This window comes from Lepidochelys olivacea, assembly GCF_965140295.1.
Source record: "Lepidochelys olivacea isolate rLepOli2 genome assembly, chromosome: 11".
NCBI classification, from domain to species: Eukaryota; Metazoa; Chordata; order Testudines; family Cheloniidae; genus Lepidochelys; species Lepidochelys olivacea.
In genome coordinates, this window is record NC_140421.1 from 68,158,282 (window position 1) to 68,180,093 (window position 21,812).

The 21,812-nt window shown below is 41.0% G+C and overlaps 1 protein-coding gene across 5 annotated transcripts in view; it reads left to right on the top strand.

Annotated features, from left to right (window-relative positions):
* Positions 1 to 21,812, top strand: part of SPAG16 (sperm associated antigen 16) — a gene marked incomplete at its 5' end in the record, with an annotated part of 730,962 nt that overhangs the window by 582,149 nt on the left and 127,001 nt on the right. For 3 of the 5 annotated variants that reach the window (XM_084643191.1, XM_084643189.1, XM_084643190.1), the window contains one exon: positions 11,533 to 11,659. The exons of the other annotated variants lie outside the window; for them this stretch is intronic. In XM_084643191.1, coding sequence (XP_084499317.1) covers positions 11,533 to 11,659 — 127 coding nt within the window. The remainder of the gene's footprint in view (positions 1 to 11,532; positions 11,660 to 21,812) is intronic. 5 annotated transcript variants of the gene reach the window in all.

Sequence of the window (21,812 nt, forward strand, 5' to 3'; positions counted from 1 at the left end):
GCTGCATTCTGTTCTGCCAGACTGTTCTGCATCAAGCCCTGCCAACTTTAATACGTCTAACTTATCTAAATATTCTTCAACCTGTTCTTTTCCTACTGTGGCTTCCATTCCTTCCCCCTTATTGTTAATATGGATTGTGTTAAGAATCTAATCACTATTTATTTAGTGAAGACTGAAGCAAAATAGGAATTAAACCACTCAGCCTTCTTCATATTGTCTGTTACTAGTCCTGCTTCCCCAATAAGTAGAGACCCTACACTATCCTTCATCTTTCTCTTGCTCCTAATATATTTATAGAATCTCATATTGCCTTTTTTGTCCCTTGCAAGGCATAACTCATTTTGTGCATTAGCCTTTCTGATTTTGTCCCTACATGCTCTCGTCCTTAGCAATTTGTCTATGTTTCTGCTTTTTATTTTCATGTAATTAAAAAGCTCCTGACAGAGCTATATTAGCCTATTGCTATTCTTCCAATCTTTCCTTTGCTTCAGGTTGGTTTGCTGTTGCTCCTTTAATATTGTCTCTTTGAGAAACTGCCAACTCTTCTGAATGCAGTGCACAACACTTTCAAAAGAAAAGCCTGGGAGCTTAAATTCATAACTCTGCTAGACACTAAAAATCACGGACAGAACAGAGACCTTGGATTTATGGCTTACAGCAATCAGTAACCCACTAACCCTCCTTTTTGTTCTTTGACTATAGGGATGTTAACAGGCCACTTCACCTTGAATTGTCCCCTAGAATATGTGGTAACTACTTATGCTAAAATATCTGTTCCACTTTGCATTTAGCTGTGATACTCGGTGTACCTTTTCCAGAACCGAAGAGCTCTGTGCAGCTCGAAAGCTTGTCTCTGTCACCAAAAGAAATTGGTCCAATAAAAGATCTTACCTCACCCATCTTAGTTCTTAGATTTTCTTCCCATGGGATCTTGCCTTCCAGTTCTCTGGGTTTGTAAAAAGTCTACTTTTTTGAAGTCCATTGTCTATATTCTTCTGCTCTCACTCCTTCCTTTCCTTTATCGAAAAATAAATCATTTTATGATCACTTTCACCCCCCTTCAGATTCCCAACCAACTGTGTCCCATTAGTCAGAATCAAGTCTAAAATGGCTGTTCCCCTAGATGATACTTCTGCTTTCTGAAACAATACATTCCAAGAACTTACTGGACATTTTGTGTTTTGCAGTATTACTTTTCCAACAGATGTCTGAGTAGTTAGTCTCCGATTCCTTCCAGGTCTTGTGTTTTGGATTTTTCTGTTATTTGTCTAGAAATGCCTCATCTACCTCATCCTCCTGATTTGGTGGCCTATGGTAGACTCCTATCATGACATCGCCCCTGTATTTCCCCCCATTTATCTTTACCCAGAGACTTCCAACTGGTCTGCCTCCCACCTCCTTCTGGACTTGAGAACAAGTGTGTGTCTTCTTGATGGATGCTGCAGCATCTCCTTGCTTTTTCCCCGCCTGTCCTTCTGGAACAAACTGTACTCCTCTGTACCAATATTCCAGTCATGATATTTATCCCACCAAGTCACTGTGATGCTAATTAAGTCATAATTTAACTTATGTAATAATACTTCCAGTACTACTTCATGCAGCCATGTATTCCAGATAAGTGTGTGTGCCCCGCCTGCTGAAGCCAGAGAACTTTGCCTAGCAGGACCCGTCGGGGTTGCGCTTGCACCCTATGCCCCAAGCCCCTCCCTGGCTATCTAAGGGCAACACCGCCCAACCTCCTCCCCTTTAGTGCCTTCTCACTGCCTACGGCTACATTCAGAGCTTTGTGTGTTGTTTTCACCTCTCATTTTCAATCTCAGTTTGTGGAGAGTTTTTCCTCTAGATAATAGTTAGTAATACCTCAGGTTTAGTTTAGGGTTAGAATAGTGTTAGAATAGTTGTCCGCCATGTGTGATGACCTCACCAGGGTTCAAGCACTGTCCATCATGTAGCAGGGGGAATCCCCAATAGTAATCCCTGCATAAGATGTTTGTTATGTCCCAGTGAGGGTCACATTATGGAATGGTGCTTTTTCTGTTCAAAAAGAGGACTCAGATGGAAAGAGATTTACAGCTGAAGCAGCACCTTCTGGAGCAGGTAATGAGGCCCACTTTGGGATTAAGGTCCTCGTCTTATAGGCAGTTATCTTCAGAACCAGCTTGTGATGCCACTCTATGTTTGAACTCTGGGGTTTTTCTGCAAGAGGAAGAGGACTCATACTCCCTCCTCTGATGTTGTGAGAAAGAGGTCCCACTCCAGGGTTCAGGGAGACTCTTCCTCATCATGTAAGAGATGTGCTGACCATCCCCTTATTCCTGCCAGCACATGGGATGGAGCAGGTCCATCAGCTCCCCGATACCAAACAGAGATCAGCGGAGGCCCATAGCGCTGACTCCAGTTCTGGCCATGGCGTGCTCTGTTAAATTCAGTACAGCTGACGTGGGCACCAGCACCGACTGTCTCCACACTGCTGGTGTATCATATAATACATCAGACCTGCTTTGCATCTTAGTCCCTGACTCTTCACTAGTTCAGGAGTTTTCTGGTGCTGTAGCTGCTACTGCTTCATCCTCAGTTGTGCCTTTGGCACCTTTTGGCTGTATCATAGAGCTGCTGGGTTTGTCGGCACTTCAGATTCCATACAGCAGCCAGAGTCCTCCCTGTAGAGCAGCCTTTTCATAGAATCATAGAATATCAGGGTTGGAAGGGACCTCAGGAGGTCATCTAGTCCAACCCCCTGCTCAAAGCAGGACCGATCCCCAATTAAATCATTCCAGCCAGGGCTTTGTCAAGCCTGACCTTAAAAACTTTTAAGGAAGGAGATTCCACCACCTCCCTAGGTAACGCATTCCAGTGTTTCACCACCCTCCTAGTGAAAAAGTTTTTCCTAATATCCAACCTAAATCTCCCCCACTGCAACTTGAGACCATTACTCCTTGTTCTGTCATCTGCTACCACTGAGAACAGTCTAGAGCCATCCTCTTTGGAACCCCCTTTCAGGTAGTTGAAAGCAGCTATCAAATCCCCCCTCATTCTTCTCTTCCATAGACTAAACATCCCTAGTTCCCTCAGCCTCTCCTCATAACTCATGTGTTCCAGTCCCCTAATCATTTTTGTTGCGCTCCGCTGGACTCTTTCCAATTTTTCCACATCCTTTTTGTAATGTGGGGCCCAAAACTGGACACAGTACTCCAGATGAGGCCTCACCAGTGTCGAATAGAGGGGAACGATCACATCCCTCGATCTGCTTTTCTCCTTCCTTCTCTAGTGTTGCTGTAGTCATCTGTAGTTGGCTAGCATTATGTATTCACCTCCTCTTTGACTGTATTGATAAGACATTTAAAGGACAAAACAGACATTTCCTTTGACTATACAAAAACATTTTTAATGCTTTACTTTCTGGTGCTGTGGCAGCAGCTAGTTAACAGATTATACTAGGTTAACCTGATCAATGGCATTCACTGATTTGGGAGTGGTTTCCTTTGCGTCCTCCCAGTTCTTTTGCCATTGTTTTTTGTGTGGACTTATTATTAATATTGAAGAGGATGAGAGGCCTGATCTTGCTACCCTCACTCACATGAATAGTCCATACATAGGCATATAACCAACCACTGAAGGTGAGATTGTCCTGAGCCGTAGAACTGGTGCATAGCAGTGGAGAAGAAGGTTGCCTGTCCTGCAAACACTTATGCCCGTGCTTAACTTTAAGCAGATTAGTCGTCCTACAGAAGTTAAGTGTTTGGAAGATCAGGGCCAAGGAGTTTTCCTTTGCACCCCCTTAAGTCATAATCACAACCACAGTTCCTGGTGTGCAAGTTTTCCCATATGGGATGGGGAATAAGCAGGATCTTTTTCCTCCCTGTCCCTCTGTGCTGGCTATGAATCTAGCCCACTGAGGAGAGAAGTCCAAGGATGATGCAGCATTCACATTCCTCCTGAGGCACAGTACCTCACAGAATTCCCACTGGGGCAATACAGCTCCATCTTGTTTCCTACCCTAAGCTGCTAAATGCCACAACATAAACCAGAGTGTCAATGGGACTAGTTGCATGGGTAAAGACTAGTTAAGAAGCGTCCAAGAGCCAGGGTTCCAGGATCAGGCCCAACATTGTAAAATGAAATTATTATTTGCTGAGGAGCTAACATGAGAAAAAGTTATACCAGACTGTATAATCTATTATAAGCAGATCTGTGAAAACTCCTTGGCTTGTTTTAACAATTTATACATTTAACACCCAGACTTCATAAGACATGCCTTTCAAATTTTCCTAATATACCAAAAAAACCTATGACTCTTTCTGCATCACCTCAGTGAGTAGGGGGGAAAAAAGCCTTCCTGAGTTTGGCAGCACTTCTCAGTCTCTTTCGATTGCTATATTGTAATCTTGAGCCATTCATCGCACTGTTTCAGTTATTTTACCCTGTTCTTTCAACTTGCTGCCTGAGATTCACAGGATCTTTGCTGGAGCAGTATTTTCACCCAGGAGTTTTGACACTGATTGAATACATTCCCCTTCTACATACCTCAAGTAACCTCCCCTCCACCCCACCCCTGGCCATGTTTCCAGAATTCTTCTAATATTCCTCTGAAAAACCCTATTCTGTATAGATGTGATAAAATGTGCAGACGCTCCCTTGCAAGAGGTACATAGCCCTACCGTATAACCCTTTAGCCCCCAGGCATTGCCTCATGAGCTGTGTCACGGTTCCTCCCCCACTCTGAACTCTAGGGTATAGATGTGGGGACCTGCATGAAAAACCTCCTAAGCTTACCTTTACCAGCTTAGGTCAAAACTTCCCCAAGGTACAAAATATTACCCCCGTTATCCTTGGACTGGCCGCTACCACCACCAAACTAATACTGGTTACTGGGGAAGAGCTGTTTGGACGCGTCCTTCCCCCCAAAATACTTCCCAAAACCTTGCACCCCACTTCCTGGACAAGGTTTGGTAAAAAGCCTCACCAATTTGCCTAGGTGACTACAGATCCAGACCCTTGGATCTTAAGAACAATGAACAATCCTCCCAACACTTGCACCCCCCCTTTCCTGGGAAATGTTGGATAAAAAGCCTCACCAATTTGCATAGGTGACCACAGACGCAAACCCTTGGATCTGAGAACAATGAAAAAGCATTCAGTGTTTTACAAGAAGACTTTTAATAAAAAATAGAAGTAAATAGAAATAAAGAAATCCCCCCTGTAAAATCAGGATGGTAGATATCTTACAGGGTAATTAGATTCAAAAACATAGAGAACCCCTCTAGGCAAAACCTTAAGTTACAAAAAAGATACACAGACAGAAATAGTTATTCTATTCAGCACAATTCTTTTCTCAGCCATTTAAAGAAATCATAATCTAACACATACCTAGCTAGATTACTTACTAAAAGTTCTAAGACTCCATTCCTGTTCTGTCCCCGGCCAAGACGACTACAGACAGACACAGACCCTTTGTTTCTCTCCCTCCTCCCAGCTTTTGAAAGTATCTTGTCTCCTCATTGGTCATTTTGGTCAGGTGCCAGCGAGGTTACCTTTAGCTTCTTAACCCTTTACAGGTGAGAGGAGCTTTCCCCTGGCCAGGAGGGATTTCAAAGGGGTTTACCCTTCCCTTTATTTTTATGACAAGCTGCATCAGTAAAACACATTGGGCCTCAGTGTACTGAAGAAAAAGGTGCATGGATTATTTTTATAGCTGATGAAAAACCAGAGAATTCTATAGACATGCGTTGCCCTCTTGATACAGCTTTTATGTTGTTTGAAATTTATCTTATTTGTACATTGTACTGGGTAAAATACCTGAAACTATGTGATGGTCAACTCATGATTTCCCTCAGGAAGAGCTATGGCCAGAGACTTCGGTGATGTGTGTTTTGTTGGTTGACTCACAACCTTATCAAACTGGAAACCCTAATAGGGGGATTTTTATTTTCATGTATTTATTTATTTTGGTTAGGCCTTCTGTGACCCAAAAACCCATTAATGCCAGCTAGCAAGAGGGTTATAAAATATCCTGATTCAGGTATGTACATTCTGGTTCACTAAAGAATGTTATGTGACGCCTTAAATGGAAGCCAGGTCACATTGCTCTGTGATATCATTGTGAAATGTGTGTACAGATATTATGAAGCACTTATGCTCTAAAATATGTTCTTAGACTCAGTACCACAGTACAGATGGAGAAGCAGGCTTTTGTTAGACAAAAGATGTTTATTCACCTTTCTGTCACATGTAAATTAGGCATGTAAGCTAACACAGTGGATGACCATTTACATAGGAAGTTATCAAAGAGATGTAGTCAGCAGAAAAGAACACACACAAAAACAAGTGAATGGTGGAGTGGGCTATACTGTGAGTACAGATAATTAACTTTGGGGATATAAGTAGAAGTCAAAGAAGACATTCCTTCATGCTGAACCTAGGAAGTAAATGGGCAGTGCATTTACATTCATGAAAACAGGATTTCTGCCCACCTGAACAGAAGAAGCTGCAAAAGGCGTTGGGTGAGATAAATTTCATTAGACAGGAGGCTAATCTAATAGTTACATTTAGTCTCTAGAAAGCATGTTATGATCTTGTTTTACATGTAACCTTTTATTTCCAATGTCCTTCCTCACTATCCCTTGAATCTTCAATTGTTGGTAGTAAACTTATGTTTGCCTTCACTATAAACATATCTAAGTGCTGTGATATTAAGCAAAGGGCTGATCCTGAGATGAATCATACAATCTGGTGTGTACACTGTTTCCTTGGGGACAGCGGATGTGGTAATTCTGTGAGTAGCTAGTGTCAGGGGCTGGGTATCACCGGGAAATGCTTTAAAGGGAGTCATGGGCCAGGGTACACCTATTAACCTGCAAGGCAAAGTAGTTCCACGGGTTGACTGTGCGCTGAGTGAAGAAGAACTTCCTTTTATTTGTTTTAAAACTGCTGCCCATTAATTTCATTTGGTGGCCCCTAGTTCTTATGGGAACAAGAAAATAACTTTTCCTTATTCACTTTCTCCACACCACTCATGATTTTATAGACCTCTATCATATACCCCTTAGTCTCCTCTTTTCCAAGCTGAAAAGTTCTAGCCTCTTTAATCTCCCCTCATATGGGACCCATTCCAGACCCCTAATCATTTTAATTGCCCTTCTCTGAACCTTTTCTAATGCCAGTATATCTTTTTTTGAGATGAGGGGACCACATCTGTATACAGTATTCAAGATGTGGGCGTACCATGGATTTATATAAGAGCAAAAATATATTCTCCATCTTATTCTCTATCCCTTTTTAAATGATTCTTAACATCCTGTTTGCTTTTTTGACTGCCACTGCACACTGCATGGATGTCTTCAGAGAACTATCCATGATGACTCCAAGATCTCTTTCCTGATTAGTTGTAGCTACATTAGCCCCCATCATATTGTATGTATAGTTGGGGTTATTTTTTCCAATGCGCATTACTTTACATTTATTCACATTAAATTTCATTTGCCATTTTGTCGCCCAATCACTTAGTGTTGTGAGATCTTTTTGAAGTTCTTCACAGTCTGCTTTGGTCTTAACTATCTTGAGCAGTTTAGTATCGTCTGCAAACTTTGCCACCTCACTGTTTAACCCTTTCTCCAGATCATTTATGAATAAGTTGAATAGGATTGGTCCTAGGACTGGCCCTTGGGGAACACCACTAGTTACCCCCCTCCATTCTGAAAATTTACCATTTCTTCCTACCCATTGTTCCCTGTCTTTTAACCAGTTCTCAATCCATGAAAGGATCTTCCCTCTTATCCCATGACAACTTAATTTACTTAAGAGCCTTTGGTGAGGGACCTTGACAAAGGCTTTCTGGAAATATAAGTACACTATGTCCACTGGATCCCCCTTGTCCACATGTTTGTTGACCCCTTCAAAGAACTCTAATAGATCAGTTAGACATGATTTCCCTTTACATAAACCATGCTGACTTTTGTCCAACAATTTATGTTCTTCTATGCGTCTGACAATTTTATTCTCTACTATTGTTTCAACTAATTTGACTGGTACTGATTTTAGACTTACCGGTCTGTAATTGCCAGGATCAGCTCTAGAGCCTTTTTAAAATATTGGCGTTACATTACCTATCTTCTGATCATTGAGTACAGAAGGTGATTTAAAGGACATGTTACAAACCATAGTTAATAGTTCCGCAATTTCACATTTGAGTTCTTTCAGAACTCTTGGGTGAATGCCATCTGGTCCCGGTGACTTGTTACTGTTAAGATTCTCAATTAATTCCAAAACCTCCTCTAATGACACTTCAATCTGTGACAATTCCTCAGATTTGTCACCTACAAAGGATGTCTCAGGTTTGGGAATCTCCCTGACATCCTCAGCTGTGAAGACTAAAGCAAAGAATTCATTTGGTTTCTCCGCAATTAGTTTATCGCCTTTAAGTGCTCCTTTTGTATCTCGATCGTCCAGGGCCCCCACTGGTTGTTTAGCAGGCTTCCTGCTTCTGATGTACTTAAAAAACATTCTGTTATTACCTTTTGAGTTTTTGGCTAGCTGTTCTTCAAATTCCTTTCTGGCTTTTCTTATTACATTTTTACATTTAATTTGGCAGTGTTTATGCTCTTTTCTATTTACCTCACTAGGATTTGACTTCCACTTTTTAAAATATGCCTTTTTATCACTCACTGCTTCTTTTACATGGTTGTTAAGCCACGGTGGCTCTTTTTTAGTTCTTTTACTGTGTTTTTTTAATTTGGGATATACATTTAAGTTGGGCCTCTGTTATGGTGTCTTTGAGAAGTGTCCATGCAGCTTGCAGGGATTTCACTCTAGTCACTGTACCTTTTAATTTCTGTTTAACTAACCTCCTCATTTTTGCATAGTTCCCCTTTTCTGAAATTAAATGCCACCATGTTGGGCTGTTGAGGTGTTCTTCCCACCACAGGAATGTTAAATGTTGTTATATTCTGGTCACTATTTCCAAGCAGTCCTGTTATAGTTACCTCTTGGACCAGATCCTGCGCTCTACTCAGGACTAGATCGAGCGTTGCCTCTCCCCTTGTGGGTTCCTGTACCAGCTGCTCCAAGAAGCAGTCACTTAAAGTATCGAGAAATTTTATCTCTGCATTTCGTTCTGAGGTGACATGTACCCAGTCAATATGGGGATAATTGAAGTCCCCCACTATTATTGAGTTCTTTATTTTGATAGCCTCTCTAATCTCCCTTAGCATTTCATAGTCACTATCACTATCTTGGTCAAGTGGTCGATAATAGATCCCTACTGTTATATTCTTATTAGAGCATAGAATTACTATCCATAGAGATTCTATGGAACATGTGGATTCATTTAAGATTTTTACTGTGATGCCAATTATATCAATATCCTCCTTTAACACAAGGCACTTTAGTTCACCCATCTTATTATTTAGACTTCTAGCATTTGTGTACAAGCACTTTATAAACTTGTCACTGCTTATCTGTCTGCCCTTTTCTGATATGTCAGATTCTTTTTTATGTGACTGTTTCTCATCTGATCTGGCCCATATGTTATCCTCATCCATCCTCTCCTCCTGACTAAAACCTAGAGAATCTCTATCAATAGACTCTCCTCTAAGAGAAGTCTCTGTCCGATCCACGTGCTCCTCTGCAGCAATCGGCTTTCCCCCGTCTTAGTTTAAAAACTGCTCTGCAACCTTTTTAATGTTAAGTGGGGGCTGGAATAGCCCAGAGGAGAGTACTTGGGTGGCTAACAGGCTGGTGTTTCCAGGGAGATGACACCCAGTTAAGTACAAGCATGTCTCCCTGATGCTGGCGGCAGGGAGAACAAGGTGACTCAGTCCCCAAGAAGTGTCACACCTCCTGTGAACTTTTTCTTCTGGTGTTTAAACCCTTTCACAATAGGGTTTTATTAAACCTGTACAGTTATTTAGAAAAGGGTAATATAGGGATACAGTTCTGCTCACATGTGGCCCACGCTGAAGAAAATGAGTTTTATTTGGTTAAGGTCTACAGAGTGAGAGCTCTTAATAATATACCTTACAGAAAGGTTTCATGTTTTGTCCTAATGCCATCAAAAGGCTCTATATGGACGCTATCATACATGTGCCTTTTGAAACATCCTCTTTGCTCTTTGCTGTTTCCGTCAGATATTATAAGTGTGGCTATTCTGTGAACTATTTGTCACAGCAAAACCACTGATTTTTTCTGAGCTCAGTAAGCTCACGGACGAAAGTAGCTCCTCTTTAAATTCCTCCAATAGCACTGTCTGGGATGGAGGTCTAGTGCAGGTTATGATTATGATATATTGCAATGAAAGATTAAGTATTATATTGATTGAGTTTTAATGAGAGTACTGTACTAATTATATTTATATTGTATGTGTATATATATTTATATTTTAATGACTAGTTTTATTAGCAGTCAGTAACCACATAAGCTTTCTCTGCATTGTAATATTAACGTTACCCTTAATAAAAATAACTATAAAAATCAAAGTGTAAGTGCTGCTTAACTTCAAGTGTAGCTAACATTTAAATATTCTTTTGCATATAAAATTGATCTGCAATCAATGTGAAGTCAACCTGACAATTTTTATAAACTTTTCCCCCATTGTGTTATGTTTTTTAGAGATTTTTTTTTAAAATATCATTCACTTTCTCTGTTTTCCCAAAGACAAAACAACATGCAAAATGAAAGCATTTAAAGATACAATTTCAGTTACAAATTCATAGTTACCAGGCTAACTGCATCTTTCCTGGACTCTATAAGCTGCCCCCATTTAGGTCTCAAGCCTTTAGCCGTCGCCTGTCTCTTAGGATGGAATCAGGCAGGTCACCCACTCTCAGACCAGGCCCTGAGTTGAAGTCCCCTGTGTATTGACCATGGTTACCTCAGCAGATCGGACTTTTGTCCAGGCCCTGAAATTCTGTTCCCTCCAGGGCAATGGCAATGGTCATCAGTGATCAAAGAGCCAGCTTTAAGGCAAGTATTATTTATTTAGAACAAAATCCTTTAAGAGAAAACAGATCTTAAAAACACGGAAACAGCATCTGGACATGTCTAGTTTATTAGGTGTTCAACCATCTTCCACGTGGGGACCTCTGGACTAACTGCCGTTAAGCTTCTCCACAGAGGCTTTCTCTCTGTTAGCTTGTTAAAGCCTCCCTGTCAGGGTTCACTGACAGCTCCATGGACAGCACCTGGCAAATCACCCCACTTCCCCCAAATCATGTCACCTTTTCACCATTTATAGCCCTTTGATCTGGTAACTCCCAGCTTTGGCAAGACAAGGTTTGCAATTGGTTGGAGACAGGATCCTTGAAACTAACAGTTTGCCCCACTGTCTTTCACGTATGTGCTTGGGTGTTCTTATCTGAGAAGCCATTCTCTCATCTTCATGCACAGACCACATTGAATCTGGGCATTATAGGTGCATAATAAACATGTAACTATCTCAGTATTCTTAACATTATTACACATGAGCTCCATGTCTGCCACAGTGCTCTCTTCCTCTCTGAAGCACAAATAATAATTTATTCATTTTTTAATACTTGGCAGGGTGACACCATTGTTTCCTGTGACTCCTACGGTGTGATGAAGTTCTGGGATGTTCGGAGGGTAACACCAATGGTATCTATAGATGCAGGCCCCCATCCTGGCAATCAGGTGGTCTTTGACCCATCCGGTAGGATCCTTTCTTAAACTGACTATCAAAAGAAGTGTTTTGCTCTGAAAGCATTTTGTAATTGAGTTTAAAATTCTGAGGCCAGATCCCCAACCGGTGTAAATTGGCTTTCGTGAATCGATGCCTGTTTATACCAACTAATGATGTGACACACACTTATTTCAATTTGTCAAATTGTATTAATGCTCAGTTGTTACATAAAACCAAACATTTACAATGATGCAAAAAAAGAATTACATAAAGGTAAGAAATGCTCACTGTCTGAGGAAAACAGAGGGGTTTATTTCTCTTCCTTTTCTACTGCTTCTTCATACGTTTATACAACAGTTGTGTTTCATAACCACCGATGATAAATCCTATTATTCTCCCTGCAGCGCCCTATCATATTGAAATAAGTGGTCTGTTATGTACAAAGAATTGAAATACATATATAGTGCAACGCTTTTTGCATCATCAGCCATATATTACAATATGTCACTAGCATTGTGACTGACTGCTCCTTTATATTTTTAAGGGTGCCATTGTACAAAATGAACAAAAATAGCTTTGTTTTACCTAGGACATTAATCGTCACTTTCAAGGGGCAGATAATCAGTTGTATCACAGTACAAACTTAGGTCCCAATTCTGGAAAACACTCCTGTTCAGAGCAACACTTAAATGTGTGCTCAACTTTAAGCATGCACTTAAGTGCTGATGAGGCCAGACACAAGCATTTAAATCAAATATGAGAGATGTGAGAGAGTAGCAGTTTACTAATAATAGTACTACAGTCATAATGGTAAAAAAACTACAGAATATAGAATATTATTTCACTGAGTTGCTGTTCCTATAAAAAGTTCCATGGGACACTGTAGCATTTTATAAGGAATTTTTCAGATCTCTATATTCAATCCCTAAAGAATGTATTGTCATTTTCAGAAACTATATTGACATTATACACTTTCTACTACTTCCACAAGTCTGAATTCAGCTCTGCTCTATGTAAGAATATAGAGTTTAGAAAAATAGCTCACATTCTGCATGATGTGGATTTGAAGGAGTTTTGCTTTTTCATATCTGGAATGTAATGTAGGAGCTTTTGTAAAGGAGTCACATCCCTGAAAAATGCAATAGCAGTATTTTGAGCCAGATGGGAAGTTTCCAGTAGAAAGCTTATCGGCTTCAGATAGTCTGAATGGGCAAAATTTCCCATCATTTGGATAAAATCCACTTTTTCTCTGCAGGAGTAACCACAACAGAGATGCCAAGTTGGGAAGAATGACCACAAGGAAGCATAATTTAAAAGAACGCAGTCATAAGCAATAATATCTGACTACAATAGAATATTACAGTATTTGTATCTCTGTTGTTTGTATGCTGGTAGTGCTTAGATGCCCTAATTAGGATTACAGCCCCTTTTTATTAGGCGTTGTACAGAATGAAAAGACAGTCCCTGCCCCAAATTGCTTAAAATCTAATTATGTGTTTTGTTCCCATCACCGAGATAGCTGCATATAAAAATTTACATAAATAAAGTAATCCGTTCCTTGTAAAACAACGTGATTATACTTAATGGAAGATTTTTGTTTGATTTTCTTTTGCTACCAGTTTAAGATAGTTATTGTGGGAAATCTAATGTAAAGAGAAAGGTCTTATATTTTGGTCTGAAGATGGGAACATCCTTTGTCAATGTGACAGCTACTGAAAGTTCTCCAGTGCAGAGCTGCTACTAAGAAAGCCTGGTTTCTTCGTAACATTGTTGGGAGAAACCAGATGGTGCTGCTGAAGATGCTCTTTGCTGGTTCTATTTATCTGAATGTTACTGTTGGCAGAAGTGCTGATTGGCGCTGTGATGCAGTTCTTTTCAGAAGCTGAGAATATGACCAGTAAAGTGATATTCATTTTCTCTCTGAGCCTCATTCAAAGCCCAATTAAGTTAATGGAAAGACCCTAGTTACCTAAAGTGGGCTTTGGATAGACCCCACATCTGCCTAAATCTTTCTCTGATTAAATATCAACAGTAAAGTCTATTCTCTCTCTGCCTGAGCTTTTCTCTCACTGGATCACTTTCTTAGGTGTAGATCTTGTCTTCAGTTTAAACCTATGCAAACAAAATGTTACACCCCTCTACTTGGAAGTCTCATTCTAAATATAGTTCCAGGGGTTTTTGTGTTTGTGTGTGGGGAGGAGCGAAGTTAGAGAAACTACAACGCTAGCTTATGGTATGGAAAGTGAGACAGTCCTTGAGATAGCTAGGGCACAGCCCATTGTGAGACTTGGTCAGGCTCAAGCTTAATGTCAGACCTACAAAGACATGCACATCTACTTCACGTTGTGCACCGTGGGTACCCCACTGGCTCATAGTTAAGCATGTGGGCGACTCTCTGCAGTATCGTGGCCTAACATTTCTGTGACTTATCCTTTATTATTAAAAACAGATCTGTCCTTTAGTAAGTAAGTTTACCACCATCTCCAGGCATTTATATCTATTCTCAGCACATATTGACCACTACACCTAACATTCACAAACCATGCACATGTCAAATCCCCTCCTTTCCTCATCAGCAACCCACCAACCTTGCCGCATATGATGCTCTCGGGTGTTTTTCACAGTTTCCATCCAGCAAATCCACCTGAAAAGATGATGAACAGCACAGTTAATAGCAACAGTTAGTGTAAGGAGTGAGAACTATAGATGCTGCAGGACATTCTCTTTGAACCCTAAGGTGCACACACTAATCTCCTGTTGTGTAAGGAAAGACATTTAGGATATGGCTGAGATGCAGAAATCAGCGAGTAGTACCAGGAAAATGTAGCAGTTTACTATACGTGGCAGATTCAGTGGGATGGGACAGTGTTTCTCCGTTTACACCCAGTTTGAGGAAAAGGAGCAAAATTCTGCTCTATGTAAAAGCAGTATGGTGGCTATATGATTTCTGCTGCAAGGTTTGCTGAGTTTTCTAAACATATGAGAAGACTCACTTTCTGTCTGTATTACATCCAAAAACACTGTTAAAAGAACATTAAGCTTGCCAAGGCAAGCACTCAATAGTTAGGAATGTTGGGAATCATTAGGAAAGGGATAGATAATAAGACAAAAAATGTCATATTGCCTCTATATAAATCCATGGTGCGCCCACACCTTGAATACTCCGTGCAGATGTGGTCGCCCCATCCCAAAAAAGAGATATTGGAACTGGAAAAGGTTCAGAAAAGGGCAACAAAAGTGAGTAGGGGTATAGAACGGCTTCCGTATGAGGAGAGATTAATACGATTGGGACTTTTCAGCTTGGAAAAGAGGCGACTATGGGGGGATATGATAGAGGTCTATAGAATCATGAGTGGTATAGAGAAAGTAAATAAGGAAGTGTTATTTACTCCTTCTCATAATACAAGAACAAGGGGCCACCAAATGAAATTAATAGGTAGCAGATTTAAAACAAACACAAGAAAGTATTTTTTCATGCAACACACTGTCAACCTCTGGAACTCCTTGCCAGAGGGTGTTGTGCAGGCCAATACTATAACGGGGTTCAAAAGGGAGCTAGATAGATTCATGGAAGATAGGTCCATCAATGGCTATTAGCCAGGATGGGCAGGAATGGTGTCCCTAGCCTCCGTTTGCCAGAAGCTGGGATTGGGTTACAGGGCATGGATCACTTGATGATAACCTGTCTGTTCATTCCCTTTGGGGCACCTGCCATTGGCCACTGTCAGAGGACAGGATACTGGGCTTGATGGACCTTTGGTCTGACCCTGTGTGGCTGTTCTTATGTAGGAAATGCCTGTATTAAGGTTGCCTGTCCAACATTAATTTGGGCCCCTTGTGCATAAGGTGCAGTCTTTAATTACATGGTCACATGCTATTTTTTTCACAGGACCCCTGCCCCATTTAGTGCCCAGGATGAACTCCTTGAGTGGGTTGCTATTCAATATTTCTTTTTATTCTCAGGATTCACTTTGTGGACCCAGGCATTATTTACCGCACACCACCCAAACCTTTAATTGAATACAGAGTCATCCCTTATGGGCTTTTTTGTGCTGCTGTCATCATAGTATGTTAGATCTTTACAGGCATTCATCAAATTATCTTCACTCCACTTCTGTGAGGTGTGGTTATATTATTATCCCCATTTTACACGTGGGGGATAGAAGCACAGGAATTAAAGCCAATATTGTCAAAGCTGTCAACTGAGGTTAGGTGCCCACATTGAGATGCCTAGGAGGTGATTTTTCGGAGTACCTCGCATTTCATAGCTGTGTGTGTGTTGGACTGAAGCTCCTATTGACCTCAGTTGCAGTTGTGAAAGCTCAGCATGGCTGCAAATGAGGTGAGAATCCAGAGGCAGTGAAAGGTTGGTCCTGTGAGTGAGGCAATTGAATGCTGTCTTAGAGAGCAGGGTTCTGTGCCCTGCCTCTGCCAAAGTTCCTAGGTGAATGTGATGCTGAGCAAGTTACATAAACCGACATTTTCATAGTTAACCACTGTATGTTCCTCAGTTTCTGGGTATCCAACTTGAGACACGTGGGGTCTGATTGCAGAACACTCACAGTGGCAACTTCTTCCATCTGGTCCTGTCCTCTAGTTCCCAGCTCCTGTTCCTATTCTGCCCCCCTCCCTTTGCCTTTCCTTGCTCCTGCTCCCCTTATCCAGCATCTCCACCCCGTACCAACCTCCTGTTACTCAGCCCTCTACATTTCAGCCAGGAAGCTTCCTCCTCCATATTGTCAGGGTGCCATAGCAGCCCACAACCGCTAGGAGGAGTAATTATAAGGAAAGTCCTGCTCATCCCTGGGATGAGGATGCTTAGTCACTCTGTGGAGATTGCAATTCAGGCAGCACATAGAACTGTGAGGTGATGAAGCATGCTCTGTGCAGATGGACTCTTCAGAGAATTTAGCTGCCAAACTCTAAAAAGTCTATACTGAGCATGTACAGTTTGAGATTGTCCAGAGGTTATAACTTGGCCAAATTAAGATGAATTTTCATTAGGATAGCAAAAGACACATCTCTGGCATCAGGGTGACTCACCTCCCAAATCTCAAGTCCCTGCTCCAAAGCATAGAGGCTCTAGAGCTTCACAACAAATGGTTGAGAGAATTTTTTTTTCAAAATGGGCTAAACAACATCGTTTTCCAATCTAATCCTGAAAAACAGCTGAACCATTTCAGCTGACACTTTCCCCCCAGAATCAGCCTTAGGCAGACTCTCAAAAGGCAAAATGTCAGCCTGAACCATGTCAAGTTGGAAAAGTTATAAGCAACCAAAACCAGGGTCTTATAATGGGAAATGTTAGACAACTTTAACTGCATAGGTCACTGCCTCTGCTACTTAGAATATTGTACTAGCAGGTTTAAAGTAAATATTGTTATAATTCCAACCTTCTGGTCCTCATATACTGCATGAGCTCAAGTCAAACAACAAAAAGGATTTGTCTGGAGTCATTTTTAATTGAGTAAAAAGGTGCCCAAGCAAAATTGAATACATAGTCATTTTCTGTAATCTGTAAGGTTGATTTCATAAATGGGATAATCCTTTAATAGAAGTTTCAGTTAATTTGGTCTGCATTTTATTTGCCGGGGCAAACAGCACATTATTAGCAAAAGACCATAGGCTGCTCAGGTGGCACTAGAAATAATTACTAGCCTTGTTTTATCTAAAACTGCATGTCAAACATTTCAATGCAATTTATACACTGTGAGCTCAGAGGTTCCATCTCCCTTTTATTTTAGGTGGAAGATAAAAGCCTCTGTAGCTTGTTTTTATTTCACTGAACAACGTGCAAATTTAAGAAAAGGAGCAAGTATTTTATTCTGGGAAAATCAGACTTGTAGAGTATGGCTTTCTAGCACGTGCAGTGTGATGAAATAGCTATAATCTTCAGCTCTACCGCGTGCATTTTGGAGTCACTCTGATATTCTTTTCTTCACTCTTTTCCTACTGACCTTTTAGAGGGGGAGTACTAAGAGCTACTTTGGGATTTAGGCTGTACACCAGCACAAGGGAATAAGAACCCTCTTTACATTTTCTATAGACAGGCTAACCTGGCTTTGGGCTATTCACCTGCTCACTCCCTCTAATAGATGGGAGGGTCGGGGTGAACCTTGGTTCTACACCAGACCCGTCACTGGCCAGAGTAGATGAGCCATCGCCTGGTGGAGGAGTTAGTAATTAACTCCTCGTCTAGATCAGTGGTAAATTACAACCAGGAGCAAGGAGAAAGCAGGGGAGGAACTGTGATTAGAGCTGGGGAGACATTTTAGCCCAAAGAAAATGTAGAGTAAAAAATAGCCACCTTCTGAAAACAGACTTTTCGTAAAACATTTTTGACATCTGTTTTTTGTTTTTCATGAATGTTTCCACAACACTGTTGTTCATATTTTTCTGTTGAAATCATGTTTGAAATTGTGATGGAACACGATTTTGATCATTGCTGTTAAAACTTTGGAAAATGCACAGAAACGTTCACGACAAATGAAAAATGTGTCCACTTTGAAATTTGTGAAAAGGAAACAGTTCCACACTTTCATAAATTCCATACACATTTTTTTTCTTTATTTCAGCCACTGTAACTGTGACTCGGGGGCAGGAGGGGGTCTGTGAGGCACACTGCTTCTGGGGGCTATTCCTGGACTGGCACCATCTCTGCACTATCCATTACCTGAAGGCATAACCTAGTCCACAGAAATCTGATAACTGCAGAAGGGTGTAACAGAAATAATCCTTTTGCTAAAAAGAGGAGAAATAGCTTAGTAGAATAAATTCAGATCTGGCTAAATTACTATGTGCTGTGCTTTAAAAAAAAAGAAACCAAGCAAATAATTACTTCTACTTAATATTTTGTAGTGAAATGTATTTTAAGGTCTGATCCTGCAATGGGAAGCACACCAAAATTATTTCATTTCCTCAATTTCAGCTGGAGTTTTGGGTCCAGATCTTTGCGAGAGATTGGTGCCAATGGCAGTGATGACAGTGATATTCTTCTTCTTCTTCTTGGTCACTTTGCACCTATCAGAAGGCACAAAATGGAATCTAGTCCTAACTGGCCAGCTGAAGACTCTCCCAGCCAGGGAGAGCTCTCACTTGGTTTAATGCAGCTCTCCTGCATTAACTGCCTGGTCATGGGGCTGGGGCAGAATGCACCTCCACTCCACCAATGCTCAGCCTTTGAGCACCACCGCCAGCTGGCATAAACTGGAGTAGTCTAGAATTCAGGAGCAGGAGAAAATCTGGGCCCCATTTTTCCTGGTGTTTTTACATTGCACTTTATTTAGTATCCTCTTACTTATGGTTAAAGTAGAACTTGACAAAAAAAGAGATACTCTCATGCAGCATTTACGAAGTTAGCCTTTGTTGCAGCAGTGATATTCTGAATCTGTGGGTTTTTTTCCCTATGCCTTTAAATTCTGTATTGAAAGGCAGGTGATTTTTATACATATTTGAATTTATTTATTACAAGCATCCTATTGGCCTGCATCTTTTTATCCAAAAGGCAGATTATATAACAACACTAATAAATCTACAGGGTACCTTTTCCCTCATCATTCAATGCCTGAGCTTCAAATTCATTTAGGGTAAAATAAGGAGAATATGGAAACATAGCTTGTTCTGTCTGACTCATCCTTTGGAATTGCACTGGCATTTTTCTGAGTTTGGTGTAAAAATTCAGACAAACCAAAAATCCCTACTTCTAGTTGTTATTCACTCTCAGTTTTCTGTCTTACAGACAGTGTTATAGCTCCACCTACCAGGAATAAAGGAGGTGAACCAACCATGGATATAACAGCTCATCTGTCCACTTCCCTCCAGTTCTTTTGCCTTCTTCAGCCTGGAATAATTGGAGTTTGTGTCACTAGTCCCTGTTTCAGCTCCTTTTCTCAATAATTCTGCTTCTGTCTTTCCTTCCAGACCTGTTTAGCAAAGGAATAAGGAAAGAAGCCAAAACAAAAGATGGAATCTGAATCTGAGGAGGGATCCAAGATGAATCCAGCAGAGATAGGATCTCTGCCTCAGAGTCCTCAGATGCTCTCTCCAGTGGGGAGCAATCCAGATAGTCAGCTAGTTCAATAGGTCTTTCAAAGGGTCTGAGTCATTTTGCAGCCTGTGTGGATGTGATTCCTGGCCCATCTTTGGCCTCTTAAGTCCTTAACATTAGCCTAGTGGCAATCTATCCGCTACCTCCAGGAATCTTTCTTCCCAAGCCAGCTTAGTCCTCCTTTTGCCTAGTGATTCCCCGAACTCCACTTTCAGTTGGCCTCTCTTTCCTATCCCAAATCTTCTCATTACCAGCTGTACAGGTGCCAGCTTTTTGAGTTGAGGTCAAGGAGAACAGTCTTTCTTTGGCCAACAGAGACTGAGCATAAACCTCTTATAACTGCAGGCTATCTTCCTAGTCCTACAAACTTGAGATTCCCCAATGTTCCACAAGCATGTATGACAGTAGAGCAGCCAATAGTCAACAGTCACAGATGTAAACAGAGTAGAGGAGACAAGGAGTGCTCATTTTCTTTTGGGAGTATGTCTTCTGCGTGCCTGGTTGGTATCCTAACATGTATCTCTTCAGGAGATCACTTTATAGCTCAACGATTTTTTGACTCAGCCATCACTAATGAAGACAATGGAGGCTTAATATTTTTCAGACAGTAGGTCTCCAGCTGGCAACACCAATAATGGCCTGGTTCACCTCAACTCTATCATCCAAACTCCCTTGTGTTTGCACATAATCTGTTAGGGTCAGATCCCTGCTCACAGGTGTTTTTGCAAAGCATTGGGACAAACAGTTACTGCTGTAACAAGCCAGTGTTCTCAGGAAAATAACAAAGAATAATTCAGAGGTATTGTTGTTTGTCTCCTGGTGCTCAGACAGCTTTGTTTTTTGGAACTGTGGACGGTCTTGTTGGCCTAAGGCCCTAACCTCTTTCCTTGTCCTAGCTGGGCTGTATGGCTGTATCACAGGATGCCTCTCTTGGTCTTAAAGTCTTACAAGCAACAAATTAATATAAACACTCCTCCTCCTCCAGGCATTGCTGACTATATCTACTGGCTGTCCTTGACTGACTCAGTGGTTGGGATAGGAATACAGGAATGTAAAACAAGGCAAAATTGCTCAATGATCATATCTTTTGTTGTAGTCCTCTTGTCTTCCATCATGCATCCTTTTCCCCTGACTTCTGCATTGCATCTAATTTCTCTCTCTCAGAATCTTCCTTTGCCTCTGAAATTCTCTAACTGGAAAGAAGTGGGTGGACCAGGGCCTTCATATATAGGATCTGATTGACAGGTATTTTGCCTCCTTGTGTCCTTGTAGGTGAAGCCATATAACACAGTCTATTAATTACTGTCGCTGCCTTCCAAAGGGAAGGAATTGCTAGAGAGTAATTTTCCTTTGTTTAACAAGGGGAGTTATGCTGTACAATACTTATGCCATGACATGAACATTTTTCAATGTGACCAGAGTCCATGCTATTTAAATGTGTAAAAAGGAAGGAGAAGAGGTTTTTAATATGTATAACTACATTTTCACTATATACACATGATTTAAAATGTATGAAATATTTGTATCTTGGAAAGGAGAGGGGGAATGGTTTGGAAATTCAGTGCTTTATATTTTTGCCTGAAATGTGGGATTGTATTTTGTATATTTGTGTCTGTTTTCTTTGCTGAGCTAATGAGGTGGGGACTGTGTACTACTGCAGGCAATTGCTTTGAGCTCTTAGCACTTTGAAGAGATTAGCCCCATTGATATTCTCTTCATCTTTGCTAGGGAGGAGTGCTTCCTTCCCCTGAGTGCAGGAAGATGGACAGCTGTTTAATAGAGCCAGCTTTTGTCAAGTAGATACACTGTAGATGAAATATTCTCTTCTCACATGCCTGCATATCTCCAACACTAAAACTAAGTTCTGGATGCAAGTGTGGTACCTCATTAGAGCAATATACTGATTTGTTAGTTTCGTTGAGTACCCCTGGTTGAATGCAGCGGTAGCTGACTGGTTAAACATTATTCTTTAAGGCAGAGCAGGACTCTCGGCTGTACTGGCATTAAGCCCATAACTTGGTGATGGGTGAATCGTTTGTTCTGAGAGTGTGTGCCAGAAATGTCCACATGATTTTTGAAATCCCTGTGTTAAACTAACACAAGCTGAAAGTAATTGGAGGTTTGCACTTCCCAAGT